Source organism: Poeciliopsis prolifica, unplaced genomic scaffold (assembly GCF_027474105.1).
Source record: "Poeciliopsis prolifica strain line A6 unplaced genomic scaffold, Auburn_PproV2 SCAFFOLD037, whole genome shotgun sequence".
Taxonomy (NCBI): domain Eukaryota; kingdom Metazoa; phylum Chordata; class Actinopteri; order Cyprinodontiformes; family Poeciliidae; genus Poeciliopsis; species Poeciliopsis prolifica.
Window position 1 is genome coordinate 4,992,247 of NW_026562412.1, and position 26,049 is coordinate 5,018,295.

Here is a 26,049-nt window from a genome sequence, read left to right on the forward strand (position 1 = left end):
ATGACATGCGCTCAACAAAGGCAGGCAGATGACGATCCGGCCCGCATTGGACGCCGGTCTCCCCGTTTGATGTGCGGGAAACATGAGGGCAGCGTGAGTCATTATGGATGCACAGGTGGCCCCAGATCTAATGAGTCACATTCAGTTCTGACATGCAGACGCTTCACAGAGGCATACAAATGGCTTTACGTGGCTTATTTTAGGTGAAAACTGTAATTCTGTCACGTTTAAATTAGCTTTAAATCCTGGACTCAAGAAGGAAATGGATCAAACTGAGAAAATACAAAATCTTACCAAGTATTTTTGTTTGGTTTCTAGTCCAAACATGTCTGCACTGTTGAAACGATACAAAAATAAATATATACAGAAGCTTCCTTTACGTCAGCAGTTCTTTATTTTTAGGTACAGTAAAATGAACAGGAACATGAAACAAAACATATTTAATTACAGTTGGTAGGTAATATATTAAATTGAGATAAATGCTCACCTCTTCCAAAAAAAGAGTTTTTGGTTGAAAAATCCTTTTTACCAAAAGTATTAGGAAGCACATATTTTCTGTCTTTAAAAATAAACAATTAAAAATTAGTTGTATTGGTAGATTTATTCACTTATGACCTGGAAAAAAATCTGCTAGTGAAACTAGCACTATTTCAACAATGTTATTGACATTTATTGCTAAAAAGTTACTTGTTAAATTTGTGTTATTTCAAGTATAGTAGGATATTTGCATTAAAATTTAGACCAAAACTACTTGGTAAGGTTTTGTGTTTTTGCAGTGCAGCACTATCAGAGTACCAACTTTTAGATGATTAATATGTCAAAAGTTTGAATCCACTCCACTCTCAGATATGCATTAGTCCCACTGAGTGATTCAGCTGTTTCAAATCACTCACAGCTATTAACTATTAACACTGCCCCCCTCTGGCACACACAGCTGCATCTCAGTAAATTAAAATATCATCAAAATTTTATTTATGTCTGTAATTTACTACAGTGAAACCCATATGTGGATTTGTTACAAGATCTATTCCTGTTCATATTTATGATTACAGCTTACAGCTAGTGGAAAATTTTAACAATACACAGAACCGTCAAGTGGCTGTATCTAAATATATTATTTGGAAAGTTCAGTGGAAGGAAAACAGTAGTCAAGAAAAAAATCCACAAGAAACAGGGTCAAATTTAGAGTCAGGACATTTTTAGTTTTTTGTCCGTTTAGTTACTTTAATTAAACTCTAACTCATTTACCCAGAAAGTCCAGTTTGGTTCGAAGAGATGCGTTTTAAGAAAAATAACTGCAGCGATCAAACTTTGATGTGGACCAAAAACGGAAACTCTGGTCTTTGGTTTAGTTTCTGGTGCAAATATGTTACTACACTTGAATTAAGACAAAACTAACTTACAAGTAACTTTTTAGAACGATACAGGAGCTTGTTTTAAGTCTATTACTCTTTGATATTGTTGAAAAAGTACTAATTCCACTGGTAGATTATTTATCTTTAAAAACATTTTAAAAATCTGCGACAAAGTATTAGGGCCACATTAAGAAAAACAAAAAAACAATAAAAACATAATAATACGAGAATAAAGTCAGAGTATCACAACTTTATCCTGTAAATATAACTATTTTTACAATATTATGACTTTATTTCAAAATATTTTGAATTTATTCTCCAGTACCTTTTTTTAAATTAATGTGAAGGAATTACTGTCTTAAAATAAATTATTATGTCTTGCCAAAAAGGTATTTGTAAGTTATTTTTGTCTTATTTCAACTGTATTAAGATATTAGCAATGGAAACTAAACCAAAATTATTGCTAAGGTTTTGTATTTTTGCAGTGCCTGAATATTTCTTTCAACTGATGCATCAGAATTTCACTGAAAGCAAAAAATTCAAGATGTTTTTAAATTGTTTTAACACTTCAAATGGCAACATTCAAGTTGTGTCTCGCCGCTGCGCATTTATGCACCAGATCAGGGTCCAAATATAACTCGCGTCGATCAATTTATCACAGGGAGCACAATTCAAATTACACATGATCTATTAAGTGCCTGCCACTGAGCGCCATTTGAACATTTGACCTTCTGGCACGGCTCATGACATTATGTTGACATTTAAAGTAATCCCTCCCCCGGTTCCTGATCCCGGTGGCCGCAGACCGCCCTGACCCTCCCTGGGTTCGCGCCACTTCCACGCTCCCACCAGCAGGGAGGTCAAAGAGCCGGGCAGCGCTGTGCAAAATGTTCACCTTCTCACTCATTTCATCTGATATTTCATCTATAATGAGGAAAAAAACAGTAACTCCCTCGACCTAAAAGACAAAATCTTACCAAGTATTTTTAGTCTAGCTTGTAATGCTAATGTCTTAGTTCACTGGAAAAAAGACAAAACTAACTTACAAGTAACTTTTCACCCAGCTTGTTTTCAGCCAGTAATTACTCAATACATATGAAAAACACAAGTTCCACTGGTAGATATTTTCATGTTTAAGTGCCAGAGGATCTGGTGTTTGGTTCTAGTTCCACTGCAGATTATTTCACTTATCAAGCCTTTGCAACTCGTCAATCATTCGAGGCGCCATGTTGGACTTTGAAGAGAGGAATTGGGAGAATTGAACTGAGCAACTGAAATTTTACCCAAGTTGTTTTTACCACTCTTTGTGGCTTCTGCTTGATCGAGTCCAGATAATAACACACCTGGTTGGGCCTCAGAAACATTTACAAAAGTTGGAAATAGCTAGCTGAAAAACCGACCCATATTTCCTCCGTCTTTATGTGTTGATTTAATCACCTCTTTCCCTGAAGTCACACCACATGATTTGCCTCACTACATCACAAACAGCGTTTCTCTTTACACCGGAGCAGCACGAAAAGGTACAAAAGACGAGATGCTAACCAGGTTTTTCCTTATATGCTAGGCTACATGATGGTGGGCATTGGTGCTAATAGTTACCTTCTCCATAATGCGATATTTGATATATTTCTAATCATACCTACTTATAAAGGATATGAATGTTAATCTTCTTACCTTATAAAAAGTGCTGAAAATCCGCGATTACACCAAGCGCTGACAGTCACTACCACTGCTGCTTTCACTGTTTCCTCTTTAAAAGCTGAACAATAAAATGACACGTTTGGTTTTCAGCCTTGTCTGTGCAGCTGACCGCGACCATTTATACAGTGAAATAAACGAAATAAAAGCGACACTGGGCTCTACCAAGATGGCCGCTTTTTGGCGGGCTTTATTGGAGCGCATTGGTGGCTTGGCGTCCATCTTGGCGGAGCGTGACGTCACATGCAAAAGGTCAATAGCAAAACTTTTAACAATGTTATTAGTGAAATAATATGCCAGTCGAACTAGAACTTTTTAATCAATGTTAAGGAATTACTGACTTAAAACAAGTTCTTCTATCTTGAGGTAAAGTTACTTGTAAGTATCAGGGAGATATTTTTCTACATGAGTGGAATACTGATGAAGTTTTGCACACATTTGTAATGGAATGGCAGTTTTTGTGGTTAATAATGGCTTTGTAAACATTGCCAAACAGATTTCAGGGACTTTTGCTTTTCATTGTACCTGAATTTCTTTAGATCAGGATATACATGTTGCTTTTCAGAGAATTTTGAGTCTACTTCCTGTTGTCAGTGAATACAAATGACTAATTCTAACGTCTTTCAACATCAAATCGAACCCAGTAGAACGAGAATCAGCCTTACTGATTGTGCATCAACAAGGAGTTTTACTTTGGTTTCAAGCTCACAGTTCAAAAAATAGGCAGATAATTCAAAACGTTTTCACCCTGGAGTTTAAGTTTTGTTTTCCATCAAATCATGTCACTTGAGAACAGTTTTTTGATATTAAAATGTAATTATTTGAAACATTTAGTTTATTGCCGTTTGTAGCCTTTTCTAATGATTTCAGAAATAGCAAAGACTTATAAAACACATATTTACCGATTCAAAAACATAAAAATGCAGACAAATCAGTCTTAAAAGGGAAAACTTAAGCAACAACATAAATTATTAATGTCTTATTAACTACATTTCTTGCATTCATTTGAATTTGATGATATAAAGCATCACAAACGGCTGAAAGGGAGGGTTTAAATTAAAAAAGGAAAACTTGGATCACGTTCTTTTAGCGCAAATAATACTTTACAGATTATAGTACGTTTTATTTAAATATTGTGTAGTTTGTTTTGACCCCAGATTTAAGGGCAACGGAAATAGCAAAAATGGAAGAAATACAAAAGGAGGGAAATATTTTTCACAGCACAAAGCCACAAAGATGTTTTATCATTCATAAGCAATAGTTATGAGAAAGACAATTCAACATGGATTCATAACTAGGCATTTAAATTTCTAGGAGAAAATCCCCCAAACATGCCAGATGTTGTATAAATGGTCCAATAACTGCATTAAACGCAATATGGAAGAACTGCTGCAATCCTTTAACGTCTGAGTGAGAAAATAATCAGTTTGGTTATCTGAATAATGCTTCACGTTCTGATGCAGAGAAAGTTCAGACTGTCGTTCTGATCCCCCATTCATCCTTTTGCAGCTGTAGCAAAATAAAGCAGCTTTGTCTGCACGACTCATTTACCTGTCGCACTCTGAGAAAGTCTCGCTTTAACAAAGGGAAGATAAAGAGTGATGAAATATGAGAGGTACAAGATGACAACCCATTTATTTAGTAATACATTCTGCAAACTAGAAATTTTATTCAAACTTCAATGGCTAAAAAAAAAAATGAAAGAAAGGAAGGAAAAGAAGGAGAAAATTTAAGGAGCAGGGAGAAAAATGCATCTATTCACAAGCAAGGAATGCAATTTGTTCAATCGACAACACAAATAATACAATTTAGTTCAGGGAACAAAGCTTTTTTTTAAACATTTTTTTCTGTCATTCCTTTGGAGCTAGAACATAATACAAAATATACAGTTATTGAACTTTGTAAAATCACTCACAGAGGCCTCTGAGAAGCATTTGAATCAACACTGACAATATTTAACTACAGCACTCTAAAGCTATTCTTCTATGTGATCATAAATAGAGCAGGTACATTAATGTATGTTTGCACACCTTGAATGCTTTACGAGGTTACCATGTTCAAAACACTTGCATTCGTTAAATGTATGACATCATTTGCATTGGAAATAAAAACAAGCCTCTGTCTGGGACCAGATGTGGCGACGTGGGTAGAAAGTTGTACCTTGTGACAGCCGGGACAGATTCAGTACCTTAAAAAATAAAAAGTTTCTCATCTGTAAGCTGTAATGTCAGCAGCAGTGTTCATCCTCGTAGTGTTTTTTTTTAAACTATTTTTATTTTTTTATTTAGTGGAGGTGGAAGGGCAATAAGTTTACACTGCAAAAACACAAAATGTCAGAATATTTCTGCTTAGTTTGCAAATATGAAACTAACTTAAATGTAACTTTTAAGCAAGTTTTGAGAGCTTGTTTTAAGTTAAGAGTTATTTAATAGTCATGAAAAAGAACTACACTGCAAAAACACAAAATCTTTTCAAATATTTTTGTCTGGTTTCTTCTGTCTTTGTACTTTAATTAAGACAAATCTGACTTTACAAGTGACTTTTCAGAAAGATAGAAGATTCTTTCAACATTTAATTCCTTTATCAGGACTTTTATATTTATTAAAAAAAATAGTAATACTTCCATTGACAGATTATTTCACTTAAAATATGAGAAAAATGAAACTATAAGAGAAAAAAAAATTCGCCAGTGGAACTAGTACAGTTTTTTTTTTTTTTTTTAAATCAACATTAGGAAATTAAATGTTCAGACAAGCTCCTATATCTGTTTGAAAATTTAATTGCAAGTTAGTTTTGTCTTATTTTAAGATACTTGCACTAAAACCTAGACAGAAATACTTAGGAAGATTTTGTGTTTTTGCAGTGCAGTACTTAATTCACTTATAATACTGGAAAAATGTTGGGTTACAAGTGAAATAAGTACTTTTTTCTCATCGATATCAAGAAATTATTGACAGAAAACAACATATTGCTAAAAAGTTACTTGGAAATTAGTTTTCAAGCGAATTAAATTATTTGACCTGAAACGTAGAACAAAAATACTGTTTTCTGATTTTGTGTTTTTGCAGTGCAGGAGGTGAAAGGGGGCAACATGAGATTTGGGTAAGGCAAATCGGTGAGCTTATTCATGAGCTGAAAAAAGATCAGCGAAGTGAGGCTCGGGTCACCCAGCAAGGGGACGAAAAACCACCACTAAGGGTCACACAGTAAACGCCACGACACAGGTACATCGATATGTACATGAGGGGCGCGAGCATTTAAAATCTCTCTAGTCTGCTAGGTAGTCCTCCATACAAGAATATACAGGATGCATTCCAGGCAACCAAAGGTAACTCTGTAAATAGCTTTATAATTCATTTTATACAATAACAAAATTAGATGATTAGACAGATGATCAGTGCATATGACTACTGTTACTTACTTAGTCGCACAACAATCAGCAACTACGTTTCTGTGGATGTTGCTTTGGCACGCTGCAGCAGGCAGCGATCCCTGCTGCAGAAAAGCGGCCCACTCAGCGGGGGATCGGAGAAGGTTTGACGACACGAAAAGAAGCCATTAAAAATAATTCACACACTGCAAAAACACAAAATCTTAGCAAGTGTTTTTGTAGTTTCCAATGGAAGGATCTTAACACACTAGAAATCAGACAAATATCTTAAAAGTAGCTTTTCAGCAACATATAGGAGCTTGTTTTAAGTAAATAATTCCCTATTATTGTTGGAAAAAATTCTACTTCCACAGGCAGATTATTTAATTTATAACATGATAAAATGTCTTGTTTTAATAATCAGCCAGTGGAACTAGAATGTTTTCCACTAATAATAAGGAAATGTTTACTTAAATGAAGCTCCTGAAAAGTTATTGGTAAGTTAGTTTAAGATATTTACACTAGAAAATAGAGCAAAAAATTTTTTTGTGTTTTTGCAGTGTTGGACTGAAATTTTTCTTTTCTACACTGCAAAAACACAAAGTCCATTTCTACTGCAAATATTGTAACACATATACTCACTTGAAAGTAACTTTTTAGCTAAATTTATGAGCTTGTTTTAAGTCAATATATCCTTAATATTGATGAAAATTTACAAGTTCTGCTGGCAAATTATTTCACTTTCAACATGATAAAAATATCTTTTTATAAGTGAAATAATCTGTCAGTAGAGCTGGCGCCTTTTCCATCAGTATTAAGGAACTACTATCTTGCTAAACAAGTTAGTTTTGTCTTATTAAAAGCATGCCAAGACAGGAAAATATTTTAAATAGGTTTTGTGTTTTTGCAGTGTCGTTAGCAGAAGCTTCCTCATCCACTGTATTTTATTAATTCAAACCCTGAACTATGGCATTTCCCACTTCTAATTGGGTAATCGGGTTTTAAAACGACAACAAAAAGGAACTAAAATGAGCTAAAAGTCGACCAAAACTACCAGAAAGATAATGAGGTATTCCAGTTCATCAGAAATTGTTTGGGATCATTCGTAGTTCATTTAAAATAACGGCAAAAGGATGAATGGGCAAACACAAATATTTGCTAAAAACAACAAAAAACATAAAAGTTAACTTAATAAACAGGTTTTTTTAAAAGCAGTTTGATTTCTGTAAATCACACAAGCAAACATTTGTTCCTAATTTTAAAATAAGTGATGCAGAGGTTGATACCTACCAGGTGTGAATGCTGGCAGGTGTTAGGAGACATCTACTGCGCTTAAATACAAGCAATGCAGAGCAAATCAAAAGAGCTGCTTGACCAAAAACAAACAAAGAAACAACAAAATACGCTTTTATATACAATAGAAATCATCTTTGCTCAAACACGGTGAATAAGTCCAACTATTTTACAGAATGTAGATACAGTTCTTTACATTTTTGAAGGAGTTAAACACACTGCAGTTCATCTGTTTTCATCTTTATGTCGCTTTGATTAAATAATTTATTAACTTTTATTAGTAGTTTATAAACCGACTGGTTCTGTGGAGCTTATGTTCAGTGTTTCTGAACTAATTGAACTCTCAGTCTTAAAGTTTAATCCTGCTTCAGACACATTAAACCAATTCTTCTTATCCACACTAGCGCCCCCTGCAGCCACCTAAAGGAAACGTTTTTTCTTTTTTCTTTTTTTTTACCAAAACACCAGCGAGTACCTTTAAAAACCAAAAAAAATAAAAAGAGAAATTGAGTTTTTGTTTACACTGCAGGAGTTTGGTTGGGTTTTTCTTTTTGTCGAATCAGAAAGGTCTTTGGTGGGGATTTTATTTTTATTTTTTTGCCATAAAAGCACAATAGGAAAGCAGCTTGAAGTCTGATTTTTACGATTTAACAACTCGCCACAAACAGAAATGTGGCGAAGCAGTTAGGATTGTCTTTTTATTTTTTCTTTTAAAGATAAATTAAAGATTATAAATTTAGCAAATTATTACTCTGTTCTACATTAATGAAACATTTACAAAATGATTAGAAGAAAAGTTGATTTCACATTTAGGCTAAATGGCATTTGAAAAAAAATACTCAAGCGAAATGATTTATTCCTCAAAAAAAATTAGGCCAGAAATATTATATACATACAAAAAAATCATAACAATGCAAGACAAAAAGGAAAATGGCAGAAATCTGAAATAAAAGCATTTCTCTTTCAGAAATACATCTACTGTGTTGTTAAATACATGTTTAGTCAGTGATTTATTTAGTTATTTTCTGGGGGAAATTAGAAATATATATCTATATATATTTTTAAAAAAATTTAACCCACATAACAGACAAACAGCAGCAAACTCTCTGCTGTGGTTTATGGTGAAGCAGGACAGATTTAAGTGATGCATTTGTTCTTGGTTCACATAAAGACCAGGAGAAATAAATAGTCCTATTAAAATAAGAGCCAATAGTTTTTCTTTTTAAAACATTAATCTTAGAAAATCAGTGCTTAAAACAGTTCAAATCAAATTAGCTGATGAGGAAACCACAGAAATTAATTTGCATAGGCTGCAATAAAGATTAAAAATAACAAAATATGGCACCTATAGTGGTCTACTTGGATGTTTAGGAATTAGTTTTTCTAAATATGACACAATAAATTTATAAGTTCAGGCCAAATCGGGTTAACTTAGTTCGTCACAGAATAACAGCATCTTTTATTTTATTATCCAAAGCTGTTCCGAGTTAAAGCATGGCGGTTTTTGGGGGTCGGGGGGGACTCTTCCCTTAAACTCCAGCTCCATACAACAGCCTAGCTATACACACACACACACACACACACACACACACACACACACACACACACACACACACACACACACACACACACACACACACACACACACACACACACACACACACACACACGCCTGCAAACATCTATCCACAAACAGTCAACACCAGTAAGTCAATGCCTCTTAAAAATGGACAAAAAGAACGATTTTTCCACTTTGTTCTGTCAAACTGCCATTATTATTATTATTATTATTATTATTATTAGAGTGTGTACAGAAAACCTGTTATGAAAGTAAAATCAAAACAAAACTGATGAGGATTTCAACTGTTTGATATAGAGAGCTTACTGTGCTGTCAATTATACAATTTACCCGTTTCTTAAAAGGAGCATAGACTAACTGAAGGGGGAAAAAAGGAAAAGTGTTGCAGAAGAAAGTAAAAAGCAGAGACATTGTGCCTTGCGGACGCTGCGGTAATATTCACTGAATAAACATTTGAATTTCAGAAGAGCAGAAAAAGGCAGATAGTGCATAAAAAGTTCTCTTTTTTCCATTTCTTTCATTTTTTTGCCCCCCTCTCTCTCTCTCTCTCTTTCTCGTTCTTAAACTTAAAATCAAGCTGCATTAAATACAGGCTGTTTGTACAGGACAATTGCACTTCACAAAAACAGAAATATACAAACACACAAGGAAATGTGAATCAAATTAATTACAGCAAAAGAAAATCTTTACTATTCAGGCGGATTATTTAACAAAAGAAAAAACTTGTGGACTCACTTGTTTGTGGGTTACTTTTAGAGAAGAATAATAAGGAGGGTGAACATAAAAAGGGAGACAAGATGGTGGGGATCCTGAACTCCAGAGTGGACTGGTGCTGCACTATTCCAGGTTTGTGTGCATGCAACTCTTCCTCCTCCTCTTCCTCCTCCTCCCATGTATTCCCTTCTTAGAAACCAAAAGCTCAGAGTGACGGAGAGACAGACTGCTGAGCTGAGCTGCTGTGGGTCTTGAGAAGATGGTGGTTTGTAAACTCTATGTTGTGTTAGTGGTAGGAGGGTGTGTTACCACATGTCGTCTGTAGATGCCGAGTCCTTGACAAGAGAGGAGAGGAAGGAAAAACCCTTCAGACTTTGGCTGAACACCCGCCGGATCCCCACCGAGAGCCGCACAGCTTCCAGCACCAACGGTGCAAACTGAGGCCTCACTAAAATTAAAACAACACGTTTCCCCCTTTCTAACACAAATTAATGCTCATCACTCATCAGGATTTATTTCTGCTTAAGAAAATTTTGATTTATTGTTGTCACGATAAATTCTAGTTAATAGTATCTGCACTTTTCTTCCACCATTTGTTCAAAGAGAGTATGTGAAAATATGATTATATACAGTTTTCTGTCAGGATAACTCATTTTATTGGACAATAAATTGTAGATGTTATTGCGATAAACGATGTTTAGAACCATTTTAAAGTAATGTAATGGTAATAATGGCATATTAATGCAAGAACACATTCTTAAAGATTGATAAACTTAAACTCCAACAAACATTTTACACTGGAACTGGAAGACGTTTTAAATATCCAAAATAAACTAATAAACAAAATAAAAAAATAAAACAAAAAAGCTAATTAACTAAATTATGTAAAGGGTATAGTTGAGACCAAAACACCAGATTGAAGAATTTTGTCATCCAGTTTTTGGTAGAAAGAGAAAAACGATAAATCAGGCAAAAAGAAATTATTGACCTTGATTTAATTTATTATGTGATTAATTTATTGTTTATTGTGACGGCTCTACTCACAACATGTCTCCTCTATTCAGCTGCATTTTTACCAACGTTTAACCGATTAGTAGCTGCTATAATGAGCTCTGCAGTTCCACGAGGTGTTTACTAATTGCTGCTGGCTAGTCTGAAGGGGCCAAGTGTATTTATGTGTTTAGTTTTTTTGGTGAGGGGTGAAAAAAACTTTTATTGAAAAAAAGAAATCATAAAGAAAAAATACTTCAAGAAAATAAGAAAGTTGTCGACAGTAGCTGCCCCTTTAAAAGCAACAACAAAAAAAGAGGTTAATTCTTAAGAAATATTCAGACTCAAAAGTTTTAATAATCAGTTTTATAAGAAGTAAATCTGACTAATAACTAATCCGAGGAACTTTTTTCCCAGTTGCAGATTGAACTAAACCTGCTGAAATATTCTGCACCTTGTAAAAAGAACCACATTTATAATATTCACAAGCTGAAATTTTGCTGACATTTACTTTTATTTCTTCCTGTTAAATTGACTTATATAGAAAACAATGTCATATAAACCACTAAAATGTTTATTTATTCACTGTGTTATCTCTTTGCGATTGTTGACCAGGAGAATAAACTGTTAAATTTTAAAAAACTTAAGCACTAATATATTTATCTAACAGCGGATGCAAAAGTAAACTGCAGCAAAGTCGAGAAACTAGAAATATAAAGTTTTGAAGAATTAAAAAAAAAATAATTTGATGAAGAAGACAAGGATGGGACTTAAAGTGAAAAGCAGATCAGGACTGCTAAGAAAGATTTCACCACAAGGAGCGCAGAAAGAAGGTTTTCTATTCAACGAAGGAACCAGACAAGATGAACAGGTTAGACCAAAGCATTAGGATTCAGAGGAAAAACAACAAACTGATGGAAAAGTCAACAAAAATACCTTGATAACACATCCAGCATGATTCTTACACAATTCTGTTTCTTTTGCTTAAGAAAACATTATCTTTTTGAGAAATCATCTTAGCAAATTAGTTTTTGAGAAAGAGGGAATAAATATCAAAATAGCCTTGAAAATACATACAAGTTTTTCAACATGAATAAAATATTTGTTCTGTTATTTTTTTTAAAGCTTGTGAAGAAGAATCAGCGCTCTTTTTACAGAGACTGAGCTGTTAAATTAACATTAACATGACAGCTTGAACATAATTTTATCCGGCTCAGCTGTTATTGGTGATCAGAGGGTCAAACACTGAAAAACATAATTTATTTTCCAAAAACATTGATTGGTTTCAGGGTTTGTTTGTTTATGTTTTTTTTTTTTTTACCAGATTGAACAGTTTCTGTTGAACAATTTAAATGTATATCAAGATTTTAGATCAACATCAAATGAATCCCCAGAAGTTCTTAGGAAATGTAGATAAAAAACCAAACAAAAGCATAAAAGTCTCCTCATGATAAGCAATAAAAACATTTATTTAGGGTTTAATCCAACCATGTAATAAACTCCACCACCTACAGTGTTTACTGGTCTGCCTGGATTACTTTTTTAAGTGTGTGATTCATTCAAAGTTTTAGGGTCACTATTTAAGTCAAACTATTTTTAATTTAGAAACATTTTTTTCTATTCAGTCGGTCTAGAGATTCTGTCTAAATTATGTGACTGACGAGAAAAGACAGTCAACAAATATTGCATTCATAAGGCTCCAAACTGCATCAAATTGCATCAGTTTATAGTTAAATGAAAGTAGGTTTGTGCATAGAATTATGCAACTTAATTCCAAGTATTAGGCTAGCTTAGCTGCATGGCTTTTTCTTAACTAGAAAAAATATCAAATAATTATTTAAAATATAGTTAAGCAGAGTAAAATCAATTCAAAACTCCCAGGACGAGGAATTGCAATTCTTTATATCTTCTGCATGTCTAATTGGTTGTGTTGATTTTTTTTTTCAAAATTCTTGTATTTAAATACAAAAAGTCTGATGTTTGATATCACAGACCTCACAAAGTTGTTTTCTCATTATTACAGGCGTCGCAGAAACACAAGAACTTCCTGTTTTGGATCTGAACAACCAAAAGACCGCAATAATTTATTTTCTGAATGCAATAAACATTAGAGGAAGGTTACTTTAATTTGTAAATGAGAAAAATCTTGTATTTCCTTCATTTCTGTTGGATTCAAACCTAAAATCTAAAAGAAATTGCTAATTTTTTAACTATTATTTTATACCTTAACAATAAAAGATGGAATTGGTAAAATCGGACAAAAAAAGAAACAAGCTAAGCATGCAGAAAAAGTGGAAATATGTATTGACAGCAAATATATTTTAATTTTTATTTAACTTTTTTCAATTTGTTCACCTGAACAACAAATCTTCCACATGCTCCACGGAGTACCACACAGCTGTATGCTCGAGTCTCTGCTTGTTACAGTTCATATATGGCAGCACTTTATTTCAACGATATTATAAATGTGAAGTTTGTCTAAAAATGTTTATTCTTTCTTTCCCTTTGGTTTATTTGGTCAACAAATTGTTTCACCAAACATTCATTGGGGTTTTTCCTTGGCAGTTGGCGGTTACCACAGTAACCGGTAACCGACAGCTCCTCCCGCTCTTTCTGTCGCCGTTAGTAACTGTGGTACGTATTAGGATCCGCTCTGTATGCTCTTGACAAGTATTGCATCTTAAAATATACTTTGGGACAAATTTTAGAGCGTTTCAGGAGTGAAACTGCTATTTTTTCCCAAGTATGTTTTTAAACGTTATCATTGTTAATGTCGCCCATTTCAGCTACTTTTAATTGTACAAATGTGAACTGCTTCCATCTGCTTTGACTGGCTGCCAACTGGTAATACTAGCAGTTTTAGATGCGCATCTTTCGTCAAAATACCGGAAAATAAATTTCACATCATCCCGGTCGTGACAAGTGGGTGGCGAAGCGCGTCGTGACGACACATACCTGGTCGATGTGTTTCTGTGTGTGACGAATGCAGGTGACGAATCCCGTCGCTAACATGAACACAAACGCTACAAATGGTTGGGCGAGATGAGAGTTTATCTACTAAACTGCCTGAAGATGAATACATAAACGAAAAGCTGGAGTATAGACATTATTTTATAATAGGCTGCTCACAAATAGGCAGGCTGTTTATTATAACACCGAATATAGCTTCAGATTTTTGTATAACTTTTCTTCAGATTAACTTAGAAAGTGAGATATTATTGTTACGAATTAACTTTCTAAACTACAGAAAAGTAACTGTTTGGGAAGCTCAAATGTGAAAAATTGGACTGATATTGATGTGCGATAGTAACACTGCTATTATGTTAGATTTACCAATGTTTTATTTTATCCAATTACCCGATTAATTGTAAGAATTATCAATAGATTATTCGATTACTCGTTTACAGCAGCCCTAAACACAACACATCTGATTTGACAAGTATTTAAACAAACATTAATTACCACATTTAAAAACACGATCCACTCTGGTGTAACTGGAACCTTAAATACAAATATAATTAATGCTTTAGTTTAATGCTGATTTACAGTGGCGTGAAAAAGTATTGAACTTTTACGCATTTAGTTGCATTTAAACTGCAAACGTTAGTGCACTTTATTGGGATAGGAAAGCAGAAGTGGAAGAAAAACAAAGAATAATGATCAATGTTTTGTTCAACCAATTATTGCTGCAGGATTTCTATCCGTTCTTAAATCTAGAGACAATTTCCTCATTTTGCCACAGATTCTAAAAGGTCAAGACTGACTGAGCCATTTAAACTAGGAATGCACCAATCTGATTTTTATACTTTTGATACCAATAAAGATATCTGAGATTTAATATCTCAGACCGATATTTGTATCGATCTGAGATTATTCTGCATCAGATTATATCGATCTGATGCAGAAAAATAGTGCTGAATGGACTTAAAAGGTTTTCTTTTTTAAACGTATTGAATTACAAATTTATTTGATGGATAACTGCACCGGTACAGAAAACTTAAAATAAAAAATAGCTTCACAAGCTTGGTCAAACATATAAAAACAACACAACTTGACATGTTCAGTCAATGTAAAATAAATGAAAAAGAAACTGGAAAAATAGGTTGACTATCCTGGTCAAACATGTAAACAAAGAAAACTTTTTCAGAAATATAATGTAAAATAAGTAATAAAGCATGATGTCACTCAGAAAAAGCATAGAGTTAGAGAGGATAGATCTAATTCAGACTTACTGTCATGATACCTGAATATTTTCAGATACAGATCACTAATTTTAACACATTTATTCAGTTCCCACCTGCAAGCTTCGAGACGCTTTTAAATCTTGGAAAGTTTATCACCTAAATGTCTTTGGTCTCCATGATGCCATTTGTTCTCTGACAAACCTCTGAAATGAACAAACTATTCTGAAAGTTGTTAGTTGCACAATATTTTATTTAACGATATGCGAATAAAGAGGACTGAATACAAATTTTTATTTTCTTCACATCCGTGCACCACTTTGTGCTTTCCGACGCATAAAATCCCAATAAAATTCACCAAAGTTTGTGGTTCAGCGGTTAGGAATATTTTAAGACACTGTAGATCATCTTGTTGCAGAGTCAATCCATAATCACCCAGCCCATGACTCACTGTGTTTAAAAGAAAAACGTGGATCTTCCTAGATATAAAAGCATGCAACAGATAGACTTTAAGCTTTGCTGGTCACACAATCACAGCCATGCAGAGAGCAAAGAGAACTGGATACTTACAGTGTCATCGCTTCGGTACGGGTTAAGTTTGTTGTACACTGCTTCAATAACACTTCGTCTGCAGAAACAAGGGTACAACAAATCATTTTAAAACAAAAAAAAATCCTGTTTTTAAGATAATTTATTGGATATCGTAACAAAAAGCCCAGTTTATCATAGCAGAAGGTATTGCTTACTTGCTGGCCAGCTCTCCACCAGGAGGGAGGTTCGGGATGCTCTCAGACGCTAACGTCCGCATAACGTGGACCAAATCTGGGACGCCTTCATCTCCCTGCTTTTTGATTATCTCTAAGAAAAACACAGGAATGTGCGATATGGCATAAAATTAATATCACAATGTATATGGTGATGGGTGGCATGCAGTAATGATACATATTATGATATAAGTTGTATAAAACTTAGAAACAGAAAAAACCCAACATATATTTGTATCATTGCCAGATCTTCCTTAAAAAAATCAGTTTTTAAAGGAGACCTGGCAATAACAGACAGCAGCATTACCTCAATGGCGACTACCTGGTTAAATAAAAGTTAAATAAATGAGTGAAAAAAAAATATATAGAAAGACAGTAACTTTATTGTAATGGATGTCTGTGTCAAATCCTGCTTCTTTCCAGTGTTGACTGGAACTTGTAGTTAGCTGCACTGCTGGTATTGGTTTTAAGGTGGTAAGGCAAACTACTTGCATGTTCTCTCTTCCACATACTTTACAGATTACATTTTCTGTTCCTGGTCTGATTGTTTTATCCTTCAGCGGTGTTAAGAAGAGACAGGGTCATTTAAACATGCATACATTTTTTTCATCTGTGTGCAATTCAGTGGAGTCGCACTGTGCACTTTTACAAGGTTTTCTTTTTGTGGTTTCAGAAAAACACCATGACCTTCCCCCACGGCGCTTCCCCGAAGTCCGACCGTGACATCTGCCATGCTCCTCCTGAGTATAAACTGATTTTGCACTTGATGAATAATTTGGCCTATATAATTATTACAATCAACAAACAGATAATCTACTTTTTCTTTTTTTAAATATAGAAAAATCCCCTTATTGACATTGTTTTAATGCTCTAAATAGCAGCTAAATGTGACGTAAATCTAATTTTTTCATGGCTAAATTCAGATCTTTCCACCAAAAGGAATTTAAAATATCTTATTTATTCTAAATGAGATACGTTTCCTATTTCATTCAAAGCATCGTGTTGCATTTCATCTGCCTTTTCTGCCACTGATGTCGGATAAGAGTCGTAATTATGCACCAAAAGAATCCAGACAAAAACTGGATTCACAAAAATGTGGAATCGTAACAAAAGCTTCTTCCTTATTATGATCTTGTGATGATACTGTCGGCTCCCTTTGCTGACAAAACTTTAAAATCAATCCATAAATCTATTTTGCTTCTATAAATAATGTGCTGCAGTGTGACGTCAATGTCTGGGGTTATAAATCATCCACACAGAAGTCTGATTGTGTTTGTGTTTACTTTTTGCGGTTCCTTGAAAAAAAAAAAAATCGTATTTCAAGAAGAAAAAAAGTGTTAATTGAGAATTAACATTTCCTGTGTGAACATACTCCAAGTTGCTGAAAATTACCTGTATCTCAATTAAACATCAGGGTGTCTGTGCTCATTTTGCCCGTCAGCCATTTTGTATCAGCCTGTACCACCGATGAAACGTCGACAATTGTTGATACAAATCGTTTTGTTTCATTTGTTTAACATTTGAAATTCGTGACCGTTCCTGTGTAATCTAGAATTTTCATTGCATGCCTCATCATTAAGCAGTGATGAGGAACTGCAGGAAAACCTAAAACTGCTGCAGCGCAGGTTACTCCACAGGCCGTTGCTAGGCAACCAAAGAATGAGAGTTGCTAGGTAACCAAAGAGAGTTAAACTTGCTCGGCATCAAACTAAAACTTTTCCTCCAACTACATTTCCCAGAATGCGATTCAGTTCAGTGTATATTTTACAGATAGAATATTCTACCGGGTCCATTTTCTATTGATATTGATCACTTGTCTAATGTTACATATTGTTATTGATTTATTTCTTGACATAAGAAGGAAATGAGGGTTTGAAGCAGAAAACTGACCTGCAGCTCATTAAAAGTTTGTTTTCACAAACGGACAGACAGAACGAGGTGCAGCTTCGTCTGATGCTACAGATAAGAGAAGCGGCTTGCTATGGCCCCCTGGCTCTGGTATTTGTGTTATCTATTTGAGTGATCAGTTGGTTACGATCTTTAGCTTTAGAGAAACACAGTGTGACGCATTTCCAGTGAAGCCAAAGCAAGGGCTTAAATATTTATGAAAACATTTGTTTTAATAGACGTACGTGTTTAAAAGTGCCCCAGAAGTCACATTATTAGTATTTCAACAATTCATGCAGGCGATAAGTTAAGATTTTATAAAAAATAAACATTTTTAAAAGATTTTAAGAGGTGGTTCGTTTCAGTCTATGCTAATCCTTAACTGACAATTTGACGCAAGTACATTTCTAAATTTCCTCCTCAACATGTAACCATAAAGCAAACTGCATAAATTGAACATAGTTTGATGAGAAAAACAAAACAAATACACTGACCTACTGTTAAATCTCAAAAAACATTAAGAAATGATACATTTTAATTACCATAAAATTATAACTTTGCTGAAATCTTTTAACAGCAAATAGCTGAACCAATTTTTACTCAACGAAGCAGTTTACGTTAATATGAATTTACCAAAAACGTTCCCGATCGAGTAGAATAAAAGAGTTAAAACCCTGGTTTAATTCTGTAAGTCTCAAACAAATACAATAAAATGTGTTTGGATCAAAATGTTTTCTATATCTGCTAATGCAGCTTTTTACTCCTGGAATTACAGTTTTAGTGTCAGATTTTATTCCAAATAAAGGAGCATTAGGATCAACTTTTCATCTCTTTATATTACGAGAAAAAAACTTCTCAGACTGTTAAAACTAAATATTATTAATATCACAGTTGGGTAGTAACTACTTACTAGCCAGTTTACTTTTGGGAAAAATAAGTATTTTTACTTTGCGGTAATTTTTACTCTTACTTAAGTAAAATTTCCGGATACTCCAAACACTGAACAATTTTCCTGAATGAAGAACAAACAGGTTTTAATTTAAAAAATTACATGAATTAGAATTTGTTTAATTTTGCCTGATTTTGTTAAACATAGGAATTACTTTCAGTTTTTCTGTCACATTTCCACATAACTTTATATTTTGGTTCTTCTGAGACTTTATTCAAGTTTTAGTCACTTACTCAGTACTTTTTTACTCTTACTTGAGTAATTTCTTTCATGTCTACTTTTTATTTTTACTTGATTATGTTGAAGTAGTGCAACTCTTGCTTGAGTTTTGTTGCTCTCTCTCCCTCTTGTTTTATTGAATCAATGTTTCGTACCTTCTACTCTGGCTTCGAGATATTTGTCCAGCTCCGCCTCACGTTTCACAGCTTCTGGAGAAACTTTCGGGGCCCCAGGAAAGCAGATTAACACAACACTCATATTGTCCCGGCTCCCCTGCGGAAAAATAAATAAATAGTGAAGCAGCAACGTAAATCAAGGACAAACCAGGCAGCGCAGTAACATGTCGATGCAGGTTTGGCGGACTTGTCATACCTTGTACAAGCAAGTGTCAACAATCTCATTGCTGACTTTTTCAAGATCCTCTGTAACTTCCAGCCTTGACCTCACAAAGTCACAGAGTTCCTCGTTGGCCATGACATCCCAGATGCCATCACAAGCAAGTATAATAAATTCATCTTCCCCCTCGCTTCTTTCTATTGCGTACACCTCAGGCTCTGGGGAAACAAGCTGCTCCGTTGGGCCTTTTCCATGGACACACTTGTAGTCGAAGTCACCCAGGGCTCTAGACACAGCGAGGGAGCCGTTAACTCGCTGGATCATGACCGAGCCGCCGGCGTTCTGGATCCTCTCCTTCTCCAACGGGTTGCTGGGTTTGTGATCCTGAGTGAAGAAGTGCACGGCTCCCCCCCTGCTGAGGAGACCCCGCGAGTCTCCACAGTTGATAAAGTAGATATGGCTTGGCGAGATCATCACACCTACTGCGGTGGAGCCGCTGCGGTCCACGCCGTGCTTCTTCTCCGAGATGGTTCGCATGTGTTCGTCGATCTGTAGGAATCCTGTGCGGATGCCATTTTTCACGCTCTCCACGCTGGTGTCCTCCTGAATGGCGCTTTGGAAGTCTGAGTTGCTAGTGATGTGCTCCAGAAGGTGCTCGCAGCAGTACTTAGCCACCTGAGACCCAGCGTGCCCGTCGTACACGGCGAAAAACGACCAGGGATCGAGACCGTGGGGCAGACCGATCACAGCAGTGTGTGCGTCTTCCATCTCAACCCGCCAGCCCTGCATGCTGCTCAGCCCATACCTCAGGTTGTTACCCTCGCCATGGGAATTGTACTTTTCCATCTTTGGTTTGTCCAGAAATGCCCCCATTGTGTCCCTCCAACAACCTGAAAAACAGATTCAGTGAAACGTTGCAAGAGATTAGTGATTTTATCATCAATATGTGTTCAAAATGTGCAATTAATCGAGTATTCTGACGATTAATCGCATTAAAAAATTGGCAAATTCTGCAGATTTTTCATTTGACCGCTTAAACATTTTTAGAACAATATTGGAAATACATTAACAAAATTCTAATTAATAATAAAATAAAGCACATTGCAACATGACATTCCTTCAGTGAATTATCATTTAAAAGAAAAATAATCCATCTGCAGCAAAAAACGTACTTTTAACATCAACATATGAAAAGTTCAATAAATAGTTTCATTTAGCATCAACAAAGTGCAGGGCTGAAAAAATATTAACTTTTTTTTTTAATAATAGTTTAATAGCAAAAGGTGTTTGATAAAATATTTCAATCAGGTGAAGCTAAAACAACATCTAAGAAAACTGAGCAGAACATATTTACAGAAAAAGATGCAAAATTTATATTTTTTGCACAGTTTTGGTTTAATTACTGCTCTGAACATGTTGTTCTTTAAAAAGAAAGGTATCATTCTCCAGTTACTGATTAATTGATTGCTAAATCAAGTGACGGCTACTTCAACAATTGATTAATCACAATTAATCGTTTCAAAACTGCTGTCTAAAGAAAACAAAAAACATCTAATCTGTTTATGTGTGCACACATTTAACAACATAACCGTAGAGAAACATCTCTGCAGTGCAGAACATCCAGACTGTTTTTCAAAATGACAGAAAGTTTGCTTTTTGTTTTAATCCTGTGGGTAATCCATACACCACCAAAGAGAACATCCAAGGAGCCCGAGAGGACAGATTTTCCTAAAGGCCGGCTTTGCCTAGGTAGCATGGCATTCTCGCAAACAATGTGCCATATGTATGCATAGCTTAGCCGTCACGCTGCAGCTAAGCTATGCATTCCCTTTCTGCAGCTGGCATAAGGCCAGGATAACGCAACATGTTTGGCAGATGCAAAACTCCCAGACAAGAGATTCAACTCTAATCAACTTGTTTGGACATAATGTTGCTTTCAGCATAAAATGCTTTTTATGACACAGAAAACCAGAGGGTGAAATGTGATTCTTAAATCTCATGTGTGAAAATTCCTCTCTAATGACATGAAAAATTTTGCCGTCTCTATTTAGGAGTAAAACTTTTTAACTTTTGGCATTTTTAAAGGCTACAGCCTATTTAACACAGCTGATGATTCACATTTTCAATTTTAAAAATAAAGAGAAAATTCAGGAGTGAATTTCCAGTTGTCAATTGTAGGCTACACCAATTATTTTATTAACTACCACCACTGGCTGTGCTATCACCTGAAAAACAGAGCTTTTTATTTTAATTAAAGTATTTAAAATTTCCAAAGATAACAGAAAATAAACTTTGAAATATCTGTTGTAATTCTATTTTCACTCCTGTTAATTTCATAGTTTGATGTTAACCATCTTTGATTTACCTGAAGCAGATTTTATCTTTTTAAACCAACCAAGTTGTCCGTTAGCTTGAGTTTTCAAACACTCATATTCTAAAAAAATACACTTATTTTATATGTAAACACATGCTTACCGTCTTAGTTTCGAGGTAGAATATTCCTTGGTGCCATTTTTAAACGATGCATCTATATTATAGGGTTCAAGCTTTTTAATGAATATAAAGAAACTCATATTTTTACCGCTAAAAATGCTGAATATTCATCAAAGATTATTTGTGGATGGTTTCATGGCAATGTGTCTCATATTTTTGAAAAATATAAATTGTTATTGATTGTGCAACTCTATTCTTATCAAGTTTTAATGTAACTTGAAGGACATAAATAGCCAAAGAAACTAAAATATGTTAAACACTGCAATGTTTTTGATATTTTGACTGCACTCATGATCTCGCCATCATTTAAGTTATCGCCATGTTTTTTAAAGTTTTAAGTAATTAATTTTCAGCTAAAATTGTTCTTAGCAATCCACCAATTAAAAAAATATGTAATCTTAAAGTACTTTATGAATCAGATCCAATTTATTTCCCCCAAAAAATAGAAAGAATGATTCCAATAGAGCAGAGAAAATCAAATTAAATTACATAAATTCAAAAAGTGTCATTATATTTAGCTCATTAAGCCAGCTGGTAAAAGGTTTTTAATCTAAAGAAGCTCATTGACTTTGCAGCAACCGCTCCTTATGACCAAACATGTTATGGCAGCAGACGGCTGATTGTTTTGACACACAACTCCTGAAAGATAACACCTATAATTAGTTATCGTTCTTGGAAAGAAACTCGATCAGCTGTTCAAACATTAAGTGAAGAGGAATAAAATAGGTGCTATGTGAAGAGTGTAGTTAATGTATGAAGTGAGTTAAAGCAAATAACACGTATCCAGTCTATCTGTGGCAGCAGATTAGCATCTTGAATGTTGAATTCAAAGCTCTGTTCTGTCTAAAAATAGTAGACGTGTTCACATTTTGACTATTTATTAGGAACGCTGAAAACATTCAAAGTCTTACAGAGAAACTCAAGTATTCAAGTTGAATATTGAGGAAATGACAAGCCTCTCTCCACCGGTGATCCACTTCATTTTTACAGACATGGTCCAACCCTGAGACTGGAGTTAGCTACCTGACTGACCAGTTTGTTGGTAACAACCTGCTCAAATACCACAGTTCCGCTTGTGAGGGCATGAACTGGTTCCCATACTGGCCCAGTTCAGTCAGGATCAGTTAGGCCCGCTGGATGAAGGGCCAGCCCAGGATCTGATTAACAAACAGCCCTGCCAGTGTGCGGCCCTTGACCCTTGTCCCTCTCCACTAACTCTGACAGGCCTTCTCACCCTGTTGTGCTAACGTAACGTTAAAGCAGGCAGAGCCGCCAAAGCTGGCCTAATCTAACGTCGCTACGCTAATTTAGCATCGAGTGCTAACTGCCCCGGGTATCCCCCAGCAGCTGTCGGCCAAAGAGTAAAAAAATTACTTACCAAGCAGAGAAATTATCAAATGACAGCAACGCAATGTGCAATAGGGACCGAGTGTCCGCAGTTACCACCAGAAGGTGTTCAACGACGAAATGTAAGGGTTAGCGGTGGCTAAGCTAGCTAGCTTACAGCTAGCAGTGAACTGTCGTCACTCAACACTCAGTGCATATAAACTCTGGAACTGTGCTCCCTCTTTACGCGCTCCCGTTTTGCATTACATTATCTCAGCTGTTGAGCAAAAGAATAAGCTCGGCTCTTGTGTTTCTGAGGGAGAGAATAATGAACGGCCAAGCCAGGGAGGGAAGCTGAACCGTCTGCTCCAGCCTCTCCACTTGACAGCTTGACAGCTCGCTAGCTGGCGTTAGCTTGTGAGACGCCACGGGGACAGGACCCGGATGTTCCAGACTGCGTCTATTCGAAAACATGACATCATCATTGCTGCTCTGCTGCAACCCATGTGCACTGAGACCGTTACACAACGCTACATCTAAACCACAATGTCACACTTTTATATGTATGTGGTGAAAATAGTGGTGTAAAGATCAAACTGTATGTAAAGCAATGCTTGATTGGCATTACATAGCATACTCGTGTAGGCAGATTAGAGTGACGTAAGGTCACTGTTTTTTAACTGCTGAAGTGCATTTCTCTGAACAAAAAGGTTGTCATTTGTGCACATCATGGTAGATTCTAATTCCTTATCTTATTTTGGTCATGCAAGTTTGTCTTAAACCAAATCAGGAGATGCTGCTGCTGACCCTCCCTCTTGTCTGTCTCTAAAGGTCAGAGGCTAAACCAGAACCAGGCTGCTGGTCTAAGTATTTATGATAGCATCATTAAAACTGCAAAATAAAATGGCTGTTCAAAGAGCTCTGAATCCAAACAAACTAACAGAAAGCTTAGTGGAAGGAAAAAGTGTGGTCGGGAAATGATTGTGTTAAAAGACTACATTTGTTATTCGGTGCTGTTTTGTTTCCTTGCTATCTTAAGTAATTTTTTCAGCTGATTTAACCACTATTTCTGTGTAATTAGAAATATGAACTAAATTTTTAAAAAATGTAGCATGATAAACTTAGATTTTTATTAGCTGACTCAAAACCAAACAATTTAAATAATTTAACTGAAACAGTGGATAGTTTAAATATTGTTATATATATATATATATATATATATATATATATATACACACTTGTATATAGATATATGTGTATATATATATATATAAATGTATGTGAATATATATATATATATATATATATATATATATATATATATATATATTCTTTTAGAAAGAAGGAATTTATTTATTTTATTTGCATTTTTAATGTTTCTCAAATAATATATATATATATATATATATATATATATATATATATATATGTATATATATATATATAAATATATAAATATATACATATACACATAGATACACACATGTATATAGATACACATATGTGTATATATACGTATCTATAAATGTATGTGTGTGTATATATATATATATATATATATATATATATATATATATATATATATATATATATATATATATATATATATATAGGTGTGTTTATATATATATGTATATTCTTTTAGAAAGAAGGAATTTATTTATTTTATTTGCATTTTTAATGTTTCTCAAATAATATATATATATATATATATATATATATATATATATATATATATATATATATATATATATATATATATATTAATATATATATATATAATATATAAATATATACATATACACACATAGATATACACACATGTATATAGATACACATATGTGTATATATACGTATCTATAAATGTATGTGTGTGTATATATATATATATATATATATATATATATATATATATATATCTATATATATATATATATATATATATATATATATATATATATATATATATATAGGTGTGTTTATATATATATGTATATTCTTTTAGAAAGAAGGAATTTATTTATTTTATTTGCATTTTTAATGTTTCTCAAATAATATATATATATATATATATATATATATATATATATATATATATATATATATATATATATATACATAGGTGTGTTTATATATATATATGTATATTCTTTTAGAAAGAAGGAATTTATTTATTTTTTGCATTTTTAATGTTTCTCAAATAATATATATATATATATATATATATATATATATATATATATATATATATATATATATATTATATATATACATAGGTGTGTTTATATATATATATATATATATATGTATATTCTTTTAGAAAGAAGGAATTTATTTATTTTATTTGCATTTTAATGTTTCTCAATAATATATATATATATATATATATATATATATATATATATATATATATATATATATATATATATATATATATATATATATATATATATATATATATATATATATATACTATATCCTGGTGTTCCTTCCGCGTCGTCGCCTCCTGGTGCTCCTCCCGCGTCGTCGCCTCCTGGTGCTCCTCCCGCGTCGTCGCCTCCTGGTGCTCCTCCCGAGTCGTCGCCTCCTGGTGCTCCTCCCGCGTCGTCGCCCTCCTGGTGCTCCTCCCGAGTCGTCGCCTCCTGGTGCTCCTCCCGCGTCGTCGCCTCCTGGTGCTCCTCCCGCGTCGTCGCCTCCTGTTGCTCCTCCCGAGTCGTCGCCTCCTGGTCGTCCCAGTGTTCCCTCGTCGCCTCCTGTTGCTCCTCCCGAGTCGTCGCCTCCTAGTCGTCCCAGTGTTCCCTCGTCGCCTCCTGGTGCTCCTCCCAAGTCGTCGCCTCCTGGTGCTCCTCCCAAGTAGCTGCAGCACCAGAGTGCAAGTCACTCTATATTTGCACA

General features: G+C 34.5%; 1 protein-coding gene across 4 annotated transcripts; it reads right to left on the reverse strand.

The window, feature by feature from the left end:
* Window positions 1-4,669: 4,669 nt before the first annotated feature.
* On the reverse strand, window positions 4,670-23,583 carry LOC129374697 (protein phosphatase 1A). Of its 4 annotated transcripts, XR_008607533.1 has the most exons (7): window positions 23,207-23,583; window positions 19,372-20,225; window positions 19,155-19,272; window positions 15,927-16,038; window positions 15,751-15,808; window positions 6,475-10,344; window positions 4,670-5,241 (listed from the first exon to the last, which is right to left on the reverse strand). XR_008607533.1 is itself a non-coding variant. In XM_055053238.1 (6 exons), the coding sequence occupies exons 2-6, from the start codon at window positions 20,206-20,208 to the stop codon at window positions 10,315-10,317; spliced, it is 1,155 nt and encodes a 384-aa protein (XP_054909213.1). In that variant the 5' UTR covers window positions 20,209-20,225; window positions 23,207-23,583; the 3' UTR covers window positions 4,670-10,314. The 4 variants fall into 4 exon arrangements, 3 of the variants coding, with proteins under 3 accessions (XP_054909213.1, XP_054909211.1, XP_054909212.1); XM_055053238.1 differs by having other exon boundaries at window positions 4,670-10,344; XM_055053236.1 differs by lacking the exons at window positions 4,670-5,241; window positions 6,475-10,344 and adding an exon at window positions 15,413-15,659.
* Window positions 23,584-26,049: the final 2,466 nt, after the last annotated feature.

Coding starts and splice junctions, on each gene's coding strand:
- LOC129374697 (XM_055053236.1), bottom strand. CDS start 20,208: ATGGGGGCATTTCTGGACAAACCAAAGATGGAAAAGTACAATTCCCAT. Junction 19,273..19,371: donor TTGACACTTGCTTGTACAAG/GTATGACAAGTC, acceptor ATTTTTCCGCAG/GGGAGCCGGGACAATATGAG. Junction 15,660..15,750: donor CGTACCGAAGCGATGACACT/GTAAGTATCCAG, acceptor TTTTATATCTAG/GAAGATCCACGTTTTTCTTT.